Here is a 20,814-nt window from a genome sequence, read left to right on the forward strand (position 1 = left end):
CTTGGCAGATGCCAGCAGACACTGCAGAGAGTAAGAAAGCTCCTGCAAGCTGTGAATCAGCCAGGGAAAGGTTTGTGGAAAAGGCCATACTCCAAGTAAGAAGTGTCAGGGAAAAGCAAGAATACGGTCCCTCAGAAGGAGGGCATGTGCCCAGCATGGGACTGGGTTGAAAGAAAGGAACTTTAAAGAGAGGACAGACATTCCAGGAGAAAGGGCTGGTCTCCAATGAAACCACGATAACTAAGTTTGAGTTCTGTTTTGAGGACCCAGAAGGGGATTGGATTGACTATCTCCAAAATGTGGACTTCTAAAAGGAGCCTGAGTGAAGTGAGAACTGAGACAGGCCTCAGAAGAACCATACTTACTCAGAAGGGGTGCAACACAGCAGGTATTCCTTTTCACAAAATGTTAGAGGCACAGATAGCCTGATGCACTCATAGAAATGGGACCAAAAGTAGTCTGTTTCACTAAATAAGACAGAATAAGATGTTCTTCCCATTAAAAGCATATCTGTTCTAGAAAAGGTGAGAAGGATATCTGTAGGAAACTTTTGTAGAAGGGCCTAAATTAGTTCTGTAATGCTGTCAACAATTGAATGTCTTGTTGCACAACTCAAAGCAATGGAAACGCAGGGCTCATGGCACTCAAGGAAATGACTAAAATTTATCTTGTGAATTTGTATCACTTGATCTTCCCATCTCTAAAAATTTCCACCCTCTTTTGTTATGATACTAGGAAACAGAAAAAAAATTGCATAAGGATTTAGTATTAAAGTATCCCAGGCTATAATTTCCCTGTAAAAAAGACAGAAAAGTTGATACTCTTGAAATTATGCATGTGGAGCTCCTACACTTACAACAGAATAACTAATTGACTCTAGCTTGTGCAGTAAAAATAGATCTGGACAATACTTCTACAAAGTGTTTGAATCATATCAATTTTAAATTATTTCGGTTACTGTGCTCTCTAAATGGAACTTATCATGGAAAGCCTGGTTCATTATAATGAAAACCGTAGTGTCGCTACTGTTTTGCTCTAAATTAAGAATAGCTGAAGGGACTGGAGACATAATATTAATGCTGGAAAAAAAGGCTTTCACTTCCTATTTCTAAAGTATGGAACATTTTAAAAGGACTTCATTAATTTAGCATATGTCCTAGAGAGAGGAAAGAAAAAGGCAAATACATTATTTCTAAGTGAAAATTCAATATTGTAATACAATTTGGCTTTATATAAAGGAATGGCATTTCTTTCCCTCATGGCAAAATAAGTTGTGTGCGCTCAAAAATCAATAAGAAGTAATAATACAGCAATCAATGAAGGCATTGCATCTGCAAAGAGTGAGAATCCTTACCTGCCAATGCAACCAAGTGTGGGAGGCAAAATCTGTTTGCCAGTGCAATTAATTCAAGCATGTCCAACTCCTGACTCGATGACAATTGTTTGGTATACAAATAATCCAGAATAGCCTGCATAGAAGTCTTGTTTATGTTGGGAAGAACAACCTGTAAAAGGTATTTTAAAGAATGTTCTCTGATAAAAGGTATGTATTCAAGCACTTAATGAACATGAGCTATATACTTTCTCTTCCATCTTGCTATCCCTTTCGCTTCTGCCATCAGGTAATGTTTTAGAAATATAGTAACATATTAAAGAGACTCCTTATTAAATCTATACATCTCAAGAGCTAGCAACAAATCTGTCATATTCTAGTTATGCAAGTACAACAGACCCGTACCAGGAATTTCTGGGGGAGGCGGGGTGCTTTTTTTTGTAAATGTGGAATGCAATTTTTTAAATATAAAGGAGTTCAAAACAGTCATGCTACGATCATGTGTAAGAGAGGTTAATAAAAATGTGAGTGGAAACAGTGATTGGTAAAATGATTTTGTTATAACATACTAAACATTTATACAGTAATAAAGGTTTTATGGAAATTATCTTCTGGGATCATGGTGGGCAGCTTAGCCACCATAGCCCACGCTCCCTCAGCTGCCTCTCCTGCTGCTGATCTACCTGTTTAGTGAGGTCAGTGCTGGGTGAGGTGGGCAGAGCTTCCGGCCAGTGGGGCTGGGTCCGGGTTGCTTCTTGAGGGTGTGGGGCACCGTTCCTCCAACTCTGACACTTTGCCACCAGCCCCGCCTGCCCACCACCCCAGAACACAGCACTCTCCCATCTCCCTAACACAGTGGTTCTCAAACTTTTTGGCCCATGGCCCATCTAGCTCAATGCAAATCTTTCCATGGATCACCAACTGCTAATGGAAACTCACTGTTAATTACATAATTATGCCTGAGCCATTCTGCTAGTGCTGCAGCTAGGGAGAATGTTTTAATTTAACAGTAAGAAAGTATTAATTTAAATTATTGAACAGACCAAGCACTTTAACTTTCTCATGTTTGAAGTTTATCAAACTTCATTTTAAATAAAGTAAAGTATTAATTTATGTCCAACACAAAAGGTTCCTATGGTTTTTTAATTCCCTATGGCAGGGGTGGGGAACCTTTTTTGGGTTGGGGTGGGGGAGACTGACTCTCAGAAAAATCAGCTGGGCACCACCCAACTGAGAAGCAAACCAAAACTAAACAACCTCCAAAAAACCCCAACTCTCACTGATGTGGCCCATGAGACACTTCACTCCTCTGAGGCTTCAGTTCCCTGGGGAAAGGGGAGGACAGGGAGTACTGAGGCTCAGGGCTTCCTATAGAATCATAGGGTTGGAAGAGACCTCAGGAGGTCATCGAGTCCAATCCCCTGGACAAAGCAGCACCAACTCCAGATTTACTCTTCTGGGGTTCTAGTGGACTTTGTGAATCTCCCTAAGTTCTGGGGTTGGAACAAAAATGTGGGGGTTCAGTGTGTGGGACAGGGCTGCCAGCAAGAGGAATGGGGATGCAGAAGGGGGGGGGGAGAATGCAAGGTCTGAATGGGAGGTAGGGTGTCTGGCCAGGGGAGAGGGTGCAGGAGCAAGGGAGGGTGCAGGAGCAGGCTGGGAGGGCGGGGTCTCAGTGGGGGGGGGGGATGAGAAGGTAGGGGGTAATTACTTGCCTTCGCACCCTGCACCAGTTCCAGGCACAGCCTCCCGCTGCTTCCATCAACCAGCTGGGGGAGAGAGAGGGGGAGCGCTTCTTTCCTGTGAGCCAGATTGCGCAGTGAGGCTCAAGGTTCTTTCTCCCCCGGTACCCACTGTCAACGCTGGCATGCCAACTTCCTGGGGGGAGGGCGAGCCTGGAGCGTCAGCATGGGTGCCCTGTTGCAGAGGAGGGGAACCATGGGGGTGCATTTGCACCCTTCACACCTCCCCACCCTGCGTAGGGGCATGTACAACAAGTCAGATCCTCAGCTGGTTTAAATGTATTCAGCTCTATTGCAATCCATGTAAGTGCAGTGTAAGTTCTACCAGCAGATGATCTGACCCACACGTCTGAAAAGTGGGATTGTCTGAAGATCAATGGCTGGTATGGTAATATTCCAAGATCATGAATAAATCAAATACTTTTTCTTTATAAACAGTGAAAATGTCATTGCTGTTTTGAATAATATTTGGAATACAAGGATTGTGTATGTCTTAGAACAAGTCAAGTGTTCACCTGCAGTCAATAGGATTTTTTCAAATATGTCCCAGAACTGCATCCCCACTGTCCACTGTGAAAACATATTCACCTTCAATAAGGAACCCTTTTCAATAGCAATCAGATAACGGCACTAAGACAAGAAATGCTACTGCTTTGGGCAAAGATATTTTGAGGAACAGTCAGTAAGATAACGAAGTAGAAAAATCAGTAAAACAAAAAATAGTTCCAAACATAACTTAAATAATATACTTCCATCTGATTGATTAGAAGTGATCCTGACTTACGATCATATTTGTATCAACACTGATTGAAGCTTTACATCGTTTTCTCCTAAGTCAGTGGTTTTCAAACTATTTTTCTCATAACCCAGTTGATTAAAATTGTTGATGCCGTGACCCAATGTAATTTAACTAGGGTGTGGGCTCCGGGGTGGGGCTGAGGAGGATAGCTGTGGGATGTAGAAAGGGGTTCTGGCTTTGGAGGGGGTCTTGGCTGGGACAGGAGGGGCTTACCTTGAGCAGCTCCCAGTCAGTAGTGCAACAGGAGTGCTAAGACAGTTCCTGCCTCTCCTGGCACTGCATACCATGTTGCACCCCAGAAGCAGCCAGTAGCAGGTTCCCAACCAATGGGAGTACAAAGATAGTGCTCAGGACAGAGGCAGTGTGTACAGCCCTGTGAGCTCTCTTTCCCTGAGAACAGGGGCTGCTGCGCAGTCTGTGGTGACAAGACAGGTAGGTAGCAGGACACCTGATCCCCCTGCAGCAACGAGACCCAGTGCCTGACATTCCATGATCCAGTACTGGGTTGTGATCCGTAGTTTGAAAACCACTGTCCTAAGTCATATACACCAAGGCACTCAATTCTGGTTAGCCTAAAAGATGGAGAAAACCACACAGCAGCCTAATAAGTTAATCCTTTATGGCTTGGAACACTGGTCAGTATTAGTTCAATCGTGTGCTTAATATAAATGCTACTGCTCTAAAAACAATTAAGAAAAGATTCTTCTACCACTAATGTTTTCTCATTACCTAGATGTATTGTTTTTTCTACAGTGATTGCTTTCAATTGTTCTAATTTACATCTCCATTGCTTTAAACACTTTCAGTTAATTAGTCATGATGAAAGCAGAGAACAGCAGAGCTGTGGCTGATGCAGTACTGATGAATGTAGCACTCAAAAAGGAAGAAAGGAAAAAAGAAAGTCTGTCTCCTCCCCCAATTAACATAAACATAAGCTGGAATTTTTAAAGGCTTTAAGTAATTTGGACGTTTAATTCCCTAACAAGTCAAGGGAAGTTGGGTGCCTAATTCCCTTAGGGTATGTCTTCACTTGCCATGTTGGAGGTTGACTTTCTGACATTTGATTTAGCAGATCTGGTTAAGACTTGTAAATTGAACACTGAGGGCACCTCCAACATACACCTGTACTCCTCACAGGTCAAAGATTTTCACAAAATGATTAAGTGATTTTGGGCACCTCAATTTTAAAGAGCCCAACTTGCAACACTTTTAAGCGGACTGGTTTTCAGAAGATGAGTGCTGAGCATTTTCTGAAATTCAGGTAACTTTAAGGGTGACATTAGGCAACCAAAATGACATCATATATATAGTAACCCAGTATCTGAGAGTCTGTAACACCGAAATGCTGGCTGTTCCCTCTGGGGGGGGGGGGGGGGCGCTGTTGCCTGAAATGCTGGCTGTTCCCTCTGGGCGGCGCTGTTGCTGAAATTCTGGCTGTTCTCTCTGGGCGGCCCGTGCTGCATGGGGAGTGCGGGGCCCAAACGGCCGCTTGCGCTGCTTGCTCCCTCACGGCGGCCTGGCTGAGTGGCGCAGAAGTCATCCGAGTGCCATGGCGGGAGGTGAAGGGGGGCGGGGCGATGACATGCGGCGTGACAGCGGCTCCAGGCCCTACCCCGTGGCCGTGAATGTCACAGCTCTGCCCCCTTGCACCTCCCGCCGTGGCACTTGGCTGACTTCTGCGCTGCTCAGCCAGGCCGCTGCTTGGGAGCAAGTGGTGCAAGTGACCGTTTGGGCTCCGTGCCCCCCATGCAGCACGGGGAGTGTGGAGCCCAAACAACCATGGTCCCCTGAGTGAGAGGCAGGAGGGGGAGGAGAAGAGGAAGAGAGAGAGGCAGGAGGCAGAGGAGAGCTGAGAGAGAGGGGGGAGGCAGTAGGAGGAGGAGAGAGAGAGAGAGAGAGATGGAGCGAGAGACTGGAGGCTCAGGAGATAAGACCGACGTGGAGGAGAGACCTGAAAATCCCGTCTTATGATGGGCTAATTGGCTAGTTTGAAAATAACTAGTTACACATAAAACCTTAATCCATGATTTTTTTAAGTTCCAATATGAAATTAAATGTCCTTGTTTTGTTGTAAATGAACAATACACAAAACAATCTATTCTAGTATATCACACACACACAATAGTGGCAAACTTGGTATGTCTACCTCCGCAGCCATTAGAGGCCAGATCCAAAATTTACTGAAGTCAGTTGCAGCCTTTTAACTATTTTCACCTCATACTTTTCATTGTGTGTCACTTGGTGGAGCAGTTAAAATATTGGATCTACTGGCTTTTCACTCCCAATGCAAGTTACATTAAGAAGAGTTGGTTGTAATCCCAATGATTGTTTTTGTTAACTTGCATATTGATCATTTAGTGCTTATCTTATAAAAATCTGTGTTCTACCTACAGAATTCAAATTTCACGGAGAAGCAGATCGTTATGTTTCTATAAACTAGAGAGAAACAATATGCTATACACATCCCAATTTATACTTTAATGGCTCTCAGATTTCTTTGTATTTCACAAACTCCAGAAAACTAAAGCTTAGCATGTTTAAAACATTAAATTGCAGAAGATGAGCTAAGATTATTACATATTTCATTGGAAATAGGCTCGTGGAAAATGAATATATATTCTTATTGCCATATACTGCGTATTACAATAGAGGTATGTATTTTTAATGACCAACTTGCTGAGTACTCCTTTGGGGAGGGCATGTGCTTACTGCTATATTAAAAGTAATGAGAATAATTAAAGTAGAATACTGACTTCTAGAATATTAAATACAGAAAAGTTCAGTTATAACAACACTAAGGAGCATATTTCCCCCTTGATGTGAATATAAGTCCCATTAATAGTAAGGTGACAACATAATAAAAATCAAGAAATTTGCAAAGACAGGCCCCAGCAATCAGCTTAACACACACACACAACCCTTCCCAAGTTACTGAACCTCCTAAGAGGTCTTCCATGGCATGCGTAGGATATATGAGATGCTGTGTAAATTGTCTCAGTATTGTGGAATAGGCCATGGAAGACAAGAAGAGTCTTAGTATAAAGTTCCTAGTTTTTCTAGATGTCTTTTAAGCTAGGTCCATGGGCTGCAAATAAAATCTTGTGAGACTGACAGACCAGTCAACTTGTATGACCCATAACAATTTAACAGGAGGCATTACAATTGTAATCAAGACAATTTACTTGAATGTGAATTTCAAAGAGATGTACTAGCCTAACAATCATTAACTCATTAATGTATAGTAATAGAACTCGAGGGTAGATGTTAAGTGTATTTGTCTGTGTTTACAGGTTGGACCTCCCTTATCTGGCACCCTTGGGACTTGAGCTGTCCCAAACCAGGGAGTTTGCCGGACCAGGGGAAGTCAGTGCTTCCCTGCTGGTTGTCTTCCCCCCAGCTTCCCTGGGGCACCCTGTCCTTCTGCTGGGCCCTCTAATGCTGGCCCAACACAGGTTCATCACCCTGCTGCCTGCCCGCTGTCCCATGGTTCCCCTGCTGTCGCTAGGGATTTCCTTGGGCTCCCCAGCTGGGACCGCCCAGCTCCGCCAGCCCTGCTTCAGTGGGGGAAGGAGGTTCCCTGGGTCATGCTGGACCTGCTGCCAAAGGGAGTTCCTGAGGTTCCCCAGCAGGGCTGCCTACCGCTGGCAGCCTCAATGCAGCTGGGAGTTCGCCAGCTTGGGCTGGGACACCCCAGCCATCTAGCCCAGCTGACGCCAGGTTTCCACAGTGGGTGCGGGGGCTCCTTGGCCAGTACCTGGCTCTGTTGATTCTGGGGGTTGTACAGCCAGGGTGGGGGTTCCCCAGCTGCTGTCTGGCCCAGCTTGGGCTCCCCAGTCCCCTGCTTTTCAGCTGGTTCCTGCTCCCGCCTCCAGGGCTCTTTGGTCCAGCAGCATCCATGGCCCTGCCGGACCATGGATGTTGCTGAACCAGAGAATCCTGGATATGACAGGTTCAACCTGTACTAATATCCTGTTAGAAGTTTGACAGTGTAACTAAATTAGGGTATGTCTACACTACCCTCCTAATTCGAACTAGGAGGGTAATGTAGGCATACCGCACTTACAAATGAAGCCCAGGATTTGAATTTCCTGGGCTTCATTTGCATAAGCCGGGCGCCGCCATTTTTAAATCCCGGCTAGTTCGAACCCCGTGCAGCGCGGCTACATGGGGCACGAACTAGGTAGTTCGAACTAGGCTTCCTAGTTCGAACTACTGTTACTCCTCGTGAAATGAGGAGTAACGGTAGTTCGAACTAGGAAGCCTAGTTCGAACTACCTAGTTCGTGCCCAGTGTAGCCGCGCTGCACGGGGTTCGAACCAGCGGGGATTTAAAAATGGCGGCTCCCCGCTTATGCAAATGAAGCCTGGGAAATTCAAATCCCGGGCTTCATTTGCAAGTCCGGTATGCCTACATTACCCCGCTAGTTCGAACTAGCGGGGTAGTGTAGACATACCCTTAGTTTGAAGATACCAATTCCCTTTCATGTTTTAATTGCCTTAGTAGTAGTAGTATATTTTCCACATCTTTGACCTTAAAGTTAACTGAACCATTTGTATACATAGTATATCTACATTGTCTTCAGCTTAATTCTGCTATGGTATAACAGAGGACCAGCAAATTGCCTTATGTGAATGAGTGTAACTAGTTTATCAGTGAATGTATAGGAAACAGAAGATTAGCTTCAAAGCAAAGGTGATCTACATTGCCTATATTTTCTTAGGGGAAAACCCTGCTATGACATTTTATGTGAGAAGGCATCATCAGCGTGCTATAGAGCTATAAAAAAAAGAGTATCAGGCCAGATTCTATTGAACTTGGAACAGGGAAAGTTGATCCCCTAAGACTGATATTTTCTAAATCAGTGTTTCTTAAAGTGTTCTGCGAAATCTCTCTCAAAAACACATTAACTGGCTGCCCCAGTTTGTTTATTTACCAGCGCAGCAGCTCCCACTGGCTCCATTTGGTCCTTTGCAGTCAAGGGGAGCCGCGGGAAGTAGTGGCCAGGCCCACGCCGTTTCCCATGGCTTCCTTTGGCTTCAAAGGACGAAAGGGAGCCAATGGGAGCCGCGAGGCTCTGTGGCCGCAGTGCCGGTAAATAAACAAACCGGGGTGGCCAGTTAATGAGAGTGAATCTGCGGAACACTTCCAGAAACACTGTTCTAAATAGTTATTTGGAATAGTCTGAAAAATACACAGAATTGACTTAAAATCTAAACTGCCTGCAGATTCTGACTTGTTGGGATGATTCCAAAGATCAACGGCTCGATGTCAGGTTGGCGGTCAGTTTCTAGTGGAGTGCCCCAAGGATTGGTTCTAGGACAAGTTTTGTTCAACATCTTTATTAATGACCTGGATGAGGGGATGAATTACACCCTCAGCAAGTTTGCAGATGACACTAAGCTTGGGAGAGAGGTAGATATGTTGGAGGGCATGGATAGGATCCAGAGTGACCTAGACAAATTGGAGGATTGGACCAAAAGAAATCTGATGAGGTTCAACAAGGACAAGTGTAGAGGCCTGCACTTGGGACGAAAGAATCCGAAGCATTGGTTCAGGCTGGGGACTGACTGGCTAAGTAGCAGTTCTGCAGAAAAGGACCTGGGGGTTACAGTGGATGAGAAGCTGGATATGACTCAACAGTGTGCCCCTGTAGCCAAGAAGGTTAATGGCATATTAGGTTTTATTAGGAAGAGCACTGCCAGAAGATCTAGAGAAGTGATTATTCCCCTTTATTCGGCTCCACGTCTGGAGTACTGTGTCCAGTTCTGGGCCCCCCACTATAAATAGGATGTGGACACATTGGAGAGGATCCAGTGGAGGGCGACCAAAATGATTAGCGGGCTGGAGCACGTGACCTATGAGGAGAGAGACTGAGGGATTTGGGTTTGTTTAGTCTGTAAGGGTATGTCTACACTTGCCCCCTAGTTGCAAATCAAGCGCAGGATTTAAATTTCCCGTGCTTGATTAGCATATTCGCGGCCGGTTGCCATTTTAAAATGCTGGTCGCCCGATGTAACTTGCCACATGTAAACGTGGTAGTCCGGTTTAAAACCCTTCCCTCAAATTAATTGGTACTCCTCATGCAATTTGAGGGAAGGGTTTTAAACCGGACTACTGAATCTACACGCGGCAAGTTACATCGGGCGACCGGCATTTTAAAATGGTGACCGGCCGCGAATATGCTAACCAAGTGCGGGATATTTAAATCCTGCGCTTGATTTGCAACTTTGGTATGCTTCATTTGCCTCCCTAGTTCGAACTAGGGGACAAGTGTAGACATATCCCAAAAGAGAAGAGTGAGGGGGGATTTGATAGCAGCCTTCAACTTCCTGAAGGGAGGTTCCAAAGAGGCTGGTGAAAGGCTGTTCACAGTAGTGATGGATGGTAGAACAAGGAGCAATGGTCTCAAGTTTCAGTGGGAGAGGTCTAGGCTGGATATTAGGAAAAACTATTTCCCTAGGAGGGTGGTGAAGCACTGGAATGGGTTACCGAGGGAGGTGGTTGAATCTCCATCCATAGAGGTTTTTAAGTCTTGGCTTGACAAAGCGCTGGCAGAGTTGATTTAGTTGGGATTGGTCTTGTCTTGAGTAAGGGGCTGGACTTGATAGCCTCCTGAGGTCTCTTCCAGCTTTATGATTCTATGACTTTTATATACCAGCAGTTTTTTCTATCATCGCTAAGGTTCCTGAACTAAAACAAACACTGAATATCACTTGTACATATGTTTTTAAATAGCTTATCTTAAAGGTATAGATCCAACATTTTTTTTTGAAGTTGACGACACAGTTAGTATTAGTGGCAACATAACATGTTGCTTTGGGCATGCTATTGCTCAACACTGTTGAGGGGCGACAGGCCCTCAGAGGCTCCTCAATCTTATCCTCTTGACTGAGTGACCTAACAACCACTGAGTCTATTTATAGCCTCACAGCCTCAGCCAACATAACTGTCCCTGTATTCAGGGTACTATGGCCCAGCAGCCTTAGTCAATATAAATGCCCTTGTATTCAGGGTATTATGGCCCAGCCCAGCAGCCTCAGTCAATATAGGCACCCCTATATTCAGGGTATTATGGCCCTGCAGCCTCAATCAACATACACATCCTTACGTGTAGGATATTATGGCCCAGAGACATCAGTCAATATGTCCACCCCTAAATCCAGGGTATTATGACCCAGCAGCCTTAGCCAATATGTCCACCCCAGGATTCAGGGTATTATGGCCCAGTGGCCTCAGTCAATATACATAGGACAATCTCTCTCCGCATGGGGATATCTAAGGAGGGGGTAGAGGGACTCAGGCCCTCCCTCTCCACCAGTCCCAACCCAGGGCCCTGTTGTCAGTGGTGCAATCGATTGCCTGGTCAGTGGGGAATCCTGCTGCAACATGCTGAGTGCTCTGGGAGCAATTCTCCACCCTGGGCTACTTTCTACTGGCTTTTATCAGAAGTCTCCTCTATCCTCATGCTTGGGTCCTGCAACTTCTCTTGTAGCCCCTCTCAGTCTGGCTGCTGTTGTTTGGTCCAGCTGCACTTTTCCCCCTGGCCTCCTTCCTCTTCAGCAGCCAGCCCAGACTGAGATGCTCCAGAAGTCTTTATAGTCAGTCTCCAGTTGGAGCATGCTCAGCAGAGTTGTGGGAATAGTGCCCTCTCAGCCAGCTGGGCAAAAGTAACTCTGTCAGCTCCAGCACGGGGTTGATACACCCTGTCACAAACATGTTCTGACAATGTTGGAATAACTAAAGCAGACTTCTGGTCTATATATAGCAGACACGCTCTTTTGTGTGTTTAACTCTTAAACAAATAATTATTTCAGGGAACATAGCAGTGCTTTAAAAAGCTACCCATAAAAATACATAAAATACAATTATCATACCTCACTGTTTGAACTTTCAACAAATGACCCTCCAAACATAGCAGACATCCATTCACAGCTACAGATCAGCAGTGGCTTGTGGGCATTTATGCTTCCATCATCCAACTTAAATGTCACATCTGCCATGGAATCAAGGAACAATCGTAACTATAATACTCAGTGCTTGGAGTGAAATAGTAAGAGGCACATACTTATTAGTAAGGAAGTGCTTCCTGGATGTTTTTCAGAGTCTTTGATTTTATAGAGCTAAGCAGAGAAATTATGAAAGCTTCGACCTCAATGGGAGATGCTGGGTGCTCAACACATTTTAGAATCTGGCTCTTTATTTAACAGTCTAAATGTGGATTTTAAAAGCCTACCTTCAGGTTCCCATTGTTGAAAATGTTGGTCTTCAGTTATATAGCAAACTTTTGGCTCATTTCCCCCCTCACGCTGACATAAGTTAGGAATAACTATTGAAGTGGATGGAGTTACATTGGCATAAGTGAGAGGAAAAAATTGTGCCTTTTCTATGAGAGTTTATTTACTCACCAGAGAATGTCCCTTTGCAAAGACACTCTTTTATCCGGTTAGCTTTCCTGACATGAAATGCTTTGGTAATCTCTTGATTCATGAAAGCTTCTTTATTCATAATATTTTCCACCATCATGCGCAAGTCAAATACTTCCAAGATTTCAGCAATCTGTGCTAATCTTGTCAGATCCTTTTCATTTTCATCCAGTTGCCCAGCATATAGAAATTGTAAAACAGTTTTAAAAGGCCCAGGCTGAACAGAGGAATCCATCTTGACCACAGTTACAGGACATGTCCTATTCGATACAGGGTTGATTTGTATTTCTTTATGCATACTAACAAACCCTTTACCCAAGGAGGACAAAGCTCTCCGAGCAGAGCTACCTTCTTCAGTTTCAAGTTCTAACATCTTTGAAGTGCCATCACTTTCTGGTGTTGAAAGTTTGTCATTGGAAGTTTTTAAGGTTGCTAAGATTGCATCATCAATATCATCAACTGTTTCAAGATGACTTGTACTGGACAAGAAGTCCCTACTGGTCTTATCTGTACTACACTGTGTTTCACTGAAGTCTGGAGATTCTTCACATTCCAGTAAAAAAAGGTCATAAAACTTTGAAGAGGAGGTAGCTAGGTAAATCTTGTGAGCAAAAATATGATTCTGGTCTTGAAGAACAAACATGACATCTGCACACAGTGGATTGTCTAACAAATATCCAGACTCATTCATATTGGTTACAGGATTCTCTGGGATTTTAATAACTGGAGGGGGTGCCTTTGGAGGTAGGAATGGAGCCTGAAGTAAAGGTTTTTGGACCTTCTTTAAATGTGATTTCCAGAACTGCAGGTGTCTTCTGGATATTAATGCAGCTCTGATCGCATTATCAAAAACGTCCTTAATTCCAAACTGGTCAAACACACTAGTTTCATAATATGGTATCCCAAGCTCCTTGGCAACCTCTCTCCCTCTTTCTGGCGGTAAAATATCTCCTCTTTTTATAGGCCTAAGATTAAAATAAAACATAATTAGCAAAACAAACTTACTTCACACACAGAGCAGGGCTATCAATAACCACATTCCAAAAAAATCTGGAGCCATATTAGCCCATTCATAAAAACAAAAATGGCAGCCGGCATGGCTCATGGAGACCCTTAAAAATTTGGAATCATTGTACTAGTCACTTCAAAAATATCCCCCAAGAGATAGTTTGCACTTGGTAGACACTTTGTACTATAAACCTATCACTTAAAGATAGGAAGGTATTATTTCACAATAGGAAATGAACCTTCAACCTATTCACATTTATCTGAATTATGAACTGTTTAAAAATCACTGTTCCCTTTCTGTCACTTATTTCTGTTTCATAGAAACAGGTCCAGACTGCTAAAATAATAGCTGAACATGGACATTTTGAAAACTCAGGCTCATGCCCAAACCAGCAGCATATACACTGACTGCTTAAGAGCTGGCAGGGCAGCCACAGGAAAGATGGATAGGAAAAGAGAGAAGAAAGCTAGGCTTGGGTCCACTCCATCCTCTCCAGTGTTGAGAGTCTCTGGGTTAGGCTAAAAGTGGTTAAAAACAAGGGTGATGTCATGTTAGGAGTCTACTACAGGTCACTTACCCAGGTGGAAGAAGTGGATGAGGTTTTTTTTAAACAACTAACAATATCATCCAAAGCCCAAGATTTGGTGGTGATGGGGGACTTCAACTATCCAGATATATGTTGGGAAAATAACACAGCGGGGCACACACTATCCAATAAGTTCTTGGATTGCATTGGAGACAACTTTTTATTTCAGAAGGTTGAAAAAGCTACTAGGAGGGAAGCTGTTCTAGATTTGATCCTAACAAATAGGGAGGAACTGGTTGAGAATTTGAAAGTGGAAGGCAGCTTGGGTGAAAGTGATCATGAAATCATAGAGTTCACAATTCCAAGGAAGAGTAAAAGGGAGAACAGCAAAATAGAGACAATGGATTTTGGGAAGGCGGATTTTGGTAAGCTCAAAGAGCTGAAAGGTAAGGTCCCATGGGAATCAAGAGTGAGGGGAAAAACAACTGAGGAGAACTGGCAGTTTTTCAAAGGGACATCGTTAAGGGCCCAAAGCAAGCTATTCTGCTGTGTCGGAAAGATAGAAAACATGGCAAAAGACCGCCTTGGCTTAACCACGAGATCTTGCATGATCTAAAAATAAAAAAAAGAGTCATATAAAAATGGAAAGTAGGACAAATTACAAAGAATGAATATAGGCAAACAACACAGGAATGCAGGGGCAAGATTAGAAAGGCAAAGGCACAAAATGAGCTCAAACTAGCTACGGGAATAAAGGGGAACAAGAAGACTTTTTATAAATACATGAGAAGGATGAGGAAGACCAAGGACAGGGTAGGCCCACTGGTCAGTGAGGAGGGAGAAACAGTAACAGAAAACTTGGAAATGGCAGAGATGCTTAATGACTTCTTTGTTAAGTATCAGAGGGATAGCCGTGTTAGTCTGAATCTGCAAAAGCGACGAGGAGTCTTGTGGCACCTTATAGACTAACTGAAGTGTAGGAGCATAAGCTTTCCTGGGCAAAGACCCACTTCATCAGATGCATGTAGTGGAAATTTCCAGAGGCAGGAATAAATATGAAGGCCAGGATCAGGCTGGAGATGACGAGGTAGATCCAATCAAGGAGGATGAGGCCCACTTCTAGCAGATGATCTGGAGGTGTGAATTCCAAGAGAGCAGAAGCTGCTTTTGTAGTTAGCAAGCCATTCACAGTCTTTGTTTAATCCAGAGTTGATTGTGTCAAACTTAAAGATGAACTGTAGCTCAGCAGTTTCTCTTTGAAGTCTGGTCCTGAAGTTTTTTTGCTGCAGGATGGCTACTTTTAGATCTGCAATTGTGTGTCCAGGAAGATTGAAGTGTTCCCCTACAGGTTTTTGTATGTTGCCATTCCTAATATCAGATTTGCGTCCATTGATTCTTTTACGTAGGGACTGTCCTGTTTGGCCGATGTATATAGCAGTGGGGCATTGTTGGCACATGATGGCATATATTACGTTGGTGGATGTGCAGGAGAATGTACCAGTGACAGTATGGCTGATCTGGTTAGGTCCTGTGATGGTGTTGCTGGTGTATATATGTGGGCAGAGTTGGCACCGAGGTTTGTTGCAAGGATTGGTTCCTGAGTTCGAGTTATTATGGTGCGGTGTGTAGTTGCTGGTGAGAATATGCTTCAGGTTGGTGGGTTGTCTGTGGGCAAGGACCGGCCTACCTCCCAAGGCCTGTGAAAGTGAGGGATCATTGTCCAGGATGGGTTGAAGATCACTAATGATGCGTTGGAGAGGTTTTAGCTGGGGACTGTAGGTGATGGCCAGTGGTGTTCTGTCCGTTTCTTTCTTGGGCTTGTCCCGTAGCAGGAGGCTTCTGGGTACACGTCTGGCTCTGTCAATCTGTCTCCTCACTTCCTCGTGTGGGTATCGCAGTTTACAGAATGCTTGTTGAAGATCTTGTAGGTGTAGGTCTCTGTCTGAGGGGTTGGAGCATATGCGGTTGTACCTCAGTGCTTGGCTGTAAACAATGGATCGTGTGATGTGTCCGGGATGGAAACTGGAGGCATGCAGGTAAGTATAGCGGTCAGTAGGTTTTCGGTATAGAGTGGTATTGATATGACCGTCACTTATTTGTATCGTGGTGTCCAGGAAATGGACCTCCCGTGTAGATTGGTCCATGCTGAGGTTGATGGTGGGGTGGAAGCTGTTGAAATCATGGTGAAATTCTTCCAGAGTCTCCTTCCCATGGGTCCAGATGATGAAGATGTCATCGATGTAGCGTAGGTAGAGAAGGGGTGTAAGTGGACGAGAGCTGAGGAAGCGTTGTTCCAGGTCAGCCATAAAAATGTTGGCGTATTGTGGGGCCATGCGGGTGCCCATAGCAGTGCCACTGGTCTGGAGGTATATGTTGTCACCAAATCTGAAATAGTTGTGTGTGAGGATAAATTCACAGAGTTCAGCCACCAGTTGTGCTGTGGCATCATCAGGAATATTGTTCCTGACAGCTTGTACTCCATCTGCATGTGGGATGTTTGTGTAGAGAGCCTCTACATCCATGGTGGCTAGGATGGTGTTTTCTGGAAGATCACCTATGCATTGTAGTTTTCTCAGGAAATCCGTAGTGTCACGAAGGTAACTGGGAGTGCTGTTGGCGTAGGGTCTGAGTAGAGAGTCCACATAGCCAGACAGTCCTTCAGTAAGAGTGCCAATGCCCAAGATGATGGGGCGTCCGGGATTTCCAGGTTTGTGGATCTTGGGTAATAGATAGAACAACCCTGGTCGGGGCTCTAAAGGTGTGTCGATTTGTTCCTGTGTTTGTTTAGGGAGTGTCCTGAGCAGACGGTGCAGTTTCTTAGTGTATTCCTTAGTGGGATCTGAGGAAAGGGTCCTGTAGAATTTGGTATTGGAGAGTTGTCTGGCAGCCTCCTTTAGGTAGTCAGGCCTGTTCATGATGACAACAGCACCTCCTTTGTCAGCCTCTTGTTTCGGTCTTCACCAAGAAGTCTGAAGGAATGCCTAACATAGTGAATGTTTATGGGAAGGGGGGAGGTTTAGAAGGTAAAATAAAAAAAGAACAAGTTAAAACTCATCTAGAAAAGTTAGATGCCTGCAAGTCACCAGGGCCTGATGAAATGCATCCTAGAATACTCAAGGAGCTGATAGAGGAGGTATCTGAGCCTCTAGCTATCATCTTTGGAAAATCATGGGAGACAGCAGAGATTCCAGAGGCCTGGAAAAGGGCAAATATAGTGCCCATCTATAAAAAGGGAAATAAGAACAACCCAGGAAACTACAGACCAGTTAGTTTAACTTCTGTGCCAGGGAAGATAATGGAGCACGTAATTAAGGAAATAATCTGTAAACGCTTGGAAGGTGGCATGGTGATAGGGTACAGCCAATATGGATTTGTAAAGAATAAATCATGTCAAACCAATCTGATAGCTGTCTTTGATAGGATAACGAGTCTTGTGGATAAGGGAGAAGCGGTGAATGTTGTATACGTAGACTTTAGTAAGGCGTTTGATACGGTCTTGCATGATATTCTTATTGATAAACTAGGCAAATACAACTTAGATGGGGTTACTATAAGGTGGTGCATAACTGGCTGGATAACCGTACTCAGAGAGTAGTTATTAATGGTTCACAATCCTGCTGGAAAGGTATAACAAGTGGGGTTCCGCAGGGGTCTGTTTTGGGACTGGCTCTGTTCAATATATTCATCAATGATTTAGATATTGGCATAGAAAGAACGCTTATTAAGTTTGCAGATGATACCAAGCTGGGAGGGGTTGCAACTGCTCTGGAGGATAGGGTCATAATTCAAAATGATCTGGACAAATTGGAGAAATGGTCTGAGGTAAACAGGATGAAGTTTAATAAAGACAAATGGAAAGTGCTCCACTTAGGAAGGAACAATCAGTTTCACACATACAGAATGGGAAGCGACTGTCTAGGAAGGAGTACGGCAGAAAGGGATCTAGGGGTTAAGTGGGCCACAAGCTGAATATGAGTCAGCAGTGTGATGATGTTGAAAAAAAAGCAAACATGATTCTGGGATGCATTAACAGGTGTGTTTTGAGCAAGACACGAGAAGTCATTCTTCCGCTCTACTCTGCGCTGGTTAGGCTTCAGTTGGAGTATTGTGTCCAGTTCTGGGCACCGCATTTCAAGAAAGATGTGGAGAAATTGGAGAGGGTCCAGAGAAGAGCAACAAGAATGATTAAAGATCTAGAGAACATGACGTATGAAGGAAGGCTGAAAGAACTGGGTTTGTTTAGTTTAGAAAAGAGAAGACTGAGGGGGGACACGATAGCCGTTTTCAGGTATCTAAAAGGGTGTCATAAGGAGGAGGGAGAAAACTTGTTCATCTTGGCCTCTGAGGATAGAACAAGAAGCAATGGGCTTAAACTGCAGCGAGAGAGGTTTAGGTTGGCCATTAGGAAACAGTTCCTAACTGTCAGGGTAGTTAAACACTGGAATAAATTGCCCAGGGAGGTTGTGGAATCCCCATCTCTGGCGATGTTTAAGAGTAGGTTAGATAAATGTCTATGAGGGATGGTCTAGACCAGTGGTCCCCAACCTTTCGTGGCTGCCGGGCGCCCAGGGCCGCTCACACAGGGGCCGCTCACACACCGCACTTCCGGGGGTGGGGCCACGCATGCGCCACATGCCCGGGGCCGGCACCACGCATGTGCTGCACATCCGGGGCTGAGGCTGCCCATGCGCCACGTGCCTGGGGCCAGCACCACACATGTGCCACGCACCAGTGGCGGGGCCAGACCAGATGTTTCGGCGGGCGCACATAAATCCCCTGGTGGGCGCCATGGTGCCCGCAGGCACTGAGTTGGGGACCACTGGTCTAGACAGTATTTTGTCTGCCACGGGGGCAGGGGACTGGACTCGATAACCTCTTGAGGTCCCTTTCAGTCCTAGTATTCTATGATTCTATGATTCCATCAGACCACAACTCCTTCCTCCAGACTCTGTATACAATACAATACTCCCATTCCTGCGGGGCACTAGGGGCAAGAAAGAATTGGACTAGTCAACTGACCAGTGGCTTATTCTCAAGTCAAATAAGAGCCGCCTTCTTCTGCCAGCTAATGTTGCCAGTCCCATAATTCAAGTAGTGAAAGCCTGTGATAGAGGTTTAGGGTTCAAATCCTGCTGATAATCGTGATGGAGGGGTGTTTTAGTTTCAGTACAAAAAACTGTTTTGTTTTAGAAAACCAGATTATTTGGAAATACTATTACAGGTGAAAAGAGGATAGTGCTTAGATTGACACTTAAATATCTGAAAGCTAGGGAATGCCAGGATTTACAGATGCTTCTAAAACCTTAATTCAGACTCACCCGATGCGTAAGTCTTTAAGTTACATGATCATATAGTATTTTTTCTACGGGTCCTAAAAGTAATTCAATGCACAGATTGGATGCATAAAAGGGAGAGAATTAAAGTAGTAAGGTCAATGGTAAATATACATGTTTCTAACTTTTATATGCTTGACTTTGCAATCTAAGGATATGTCTAAATTACATCCCTCTTTTGAAAGAGGGATGTAAATTAGGCAGATCAAAAGTGCAAATGAAGCTGGGATTTAAATATCCCGTGCTTCATTTGTATAACCATGTCACAATGTTCTTTCGAAAAAGGGCATTTCGAAAGTGAAACTGCTATCTAGTCGTGGTTCTTTTGAACCCCCACCCCTTTTTGAAAGATCCTGTACTTCTCAAAAGATGATGAGTACAGGATCTTTTGAAAAAGGTTTTTTTTTTCTTTCGAAAGAACCCACGTCTAGATAGCAGTTTCACTTTCGAAATATCCTTCTTCAAAACAGTGATTGGACACGAACATGCAAATGAAGCACTGGATATTTAAATTTGTGCTTCATTTGCACTTTCAATCAGGCTCATTTATGTTCCTCTTTCGACAGAGGGATGTAGTCTAGACATAGCCTTGATAACTTTATTTTAATGTGGTGTTTTTGTCTATGTAATAGCTAGGCTCTTTGCTCTGTGCTTACAGGGTTACAGTTTCAAAAAACAAACTAACTATCAAATGCCAAACTGAGAATAAAAAAAGGCATGGTATATCTGGCTAAAGTAGCAGCTGATAGGAATCGTACATTATCTCATGATGCATACGTTTAAATGGCAAAACACATATACAAAATCTCTGCTGCTTGCTATTCAGATATTAGTGTAATGTATTAGGCATTGTAGAAAATGCATTGTCAAAGAGCATTTAACTTATTAAGATCTTACACTATGGACAAGAAAACAGACAGGATATGAAATAGCATTATTCATCCTCATTTTATAAAATGGAAAACTAAGAAACAGACAATACTGGATAAGAACATAATTTCTTTTTAGAAAAATAGTATATTTGATTAAAGCCTAGAACCTTTTTGTAAAGGGGGCAGTCACAGAAGACCCCCTTGGGCGTGTTCCCTGGTGTGTTGATCATATCATTGACACCTGCCTTCTTGCTCTCTGGGGATCCCCACCACTCTGTTCTGCTGGGCCAGATTCTCTGGTCTCCCCAAGACAAAGCAGATCTGAGTTAACCACCTCCCTTGAAGAGCAATTCAGACACTGAACCACTTCAGCTTTGGGAGAATGCAGTTCTTGGGCACAGCACTCAGGAAACCAACCCTTAAAAAAAGGGATCAAAACCCCAAGTAAATCAGTCTTTCTTTGCATAAGGTTTTTACACAATGAAAGCTCATTCCTTTATCAATGAAAGAAGGATATGAACGTTGCCCGCTCCCCAGGTAACAATTACTTACACCAGGCCTGATAGTAAACAAAAATGATTTTATTATGTAGAATCAGTAGGATTTAAGTGGCTGCAAGTGAAGACAGATCAAAATTAAATGAAAAGAAAACTCAGTTAGTTCTAATACACTAAAACTTATTGCAAACAGTTTCTTATGTTAAAACTGTTCTTATTTTAGGCAAACCTTCAAGTCAAAGATGATCTTTTACTTAGACTTGGTCTCCAGATCTCTTTG

The 20,814-nt window shown here is 43.9% G+C and overlaps 1 protein-coding gene across 10 annotated transcripts in view; it reads right to left on the minus strand.

Moving 5' to 3' along the window:
• RHOBTB1 (Rho related BTB domain containing 1) overlaps positions 1-20,814 on the minus strand; it is a 114,179-nt gene that overhangs the window by 20,716 nt on the left and 72,649 nt on the right. For all 10 annotated transcript variants that reach the window (XM_006113588.4, XM_075934866.1, XM_075934869.1 and 7 more), the window contains 3 exons: positions 12,280-13,262; positions 11,749-11,867; positions 1,355-1,505 (listed from right to left, as the gene is read on the minus strand). In XM_006113588.4, the coding sequence (XP_006113650.2) occupies positions 1,355-1,505; positions 11,749-11,867; positions 12,280-13,262 (1,253 nt within the window). The remainder of the gene's footprint in view (positions 1-1,354; positions 1,506-11,748; positions 11,868-12,279; positions 13,263-20,814) is intronic.

Source organism: Pelodiscus sinensis, chromosome 8 (genome assembly GCF_049634645.1).
Source record: "Pelodiscus sinensis isolate JC-2024 chromosome 8, ASM4963464v1, whole genome shotgun sequence".
Lineage (NCBI taxonomy): Eukaryota > Metazoa > Chordata > Testudines > Trionychidae > Pelodiscus > Pelodiscus sinensis.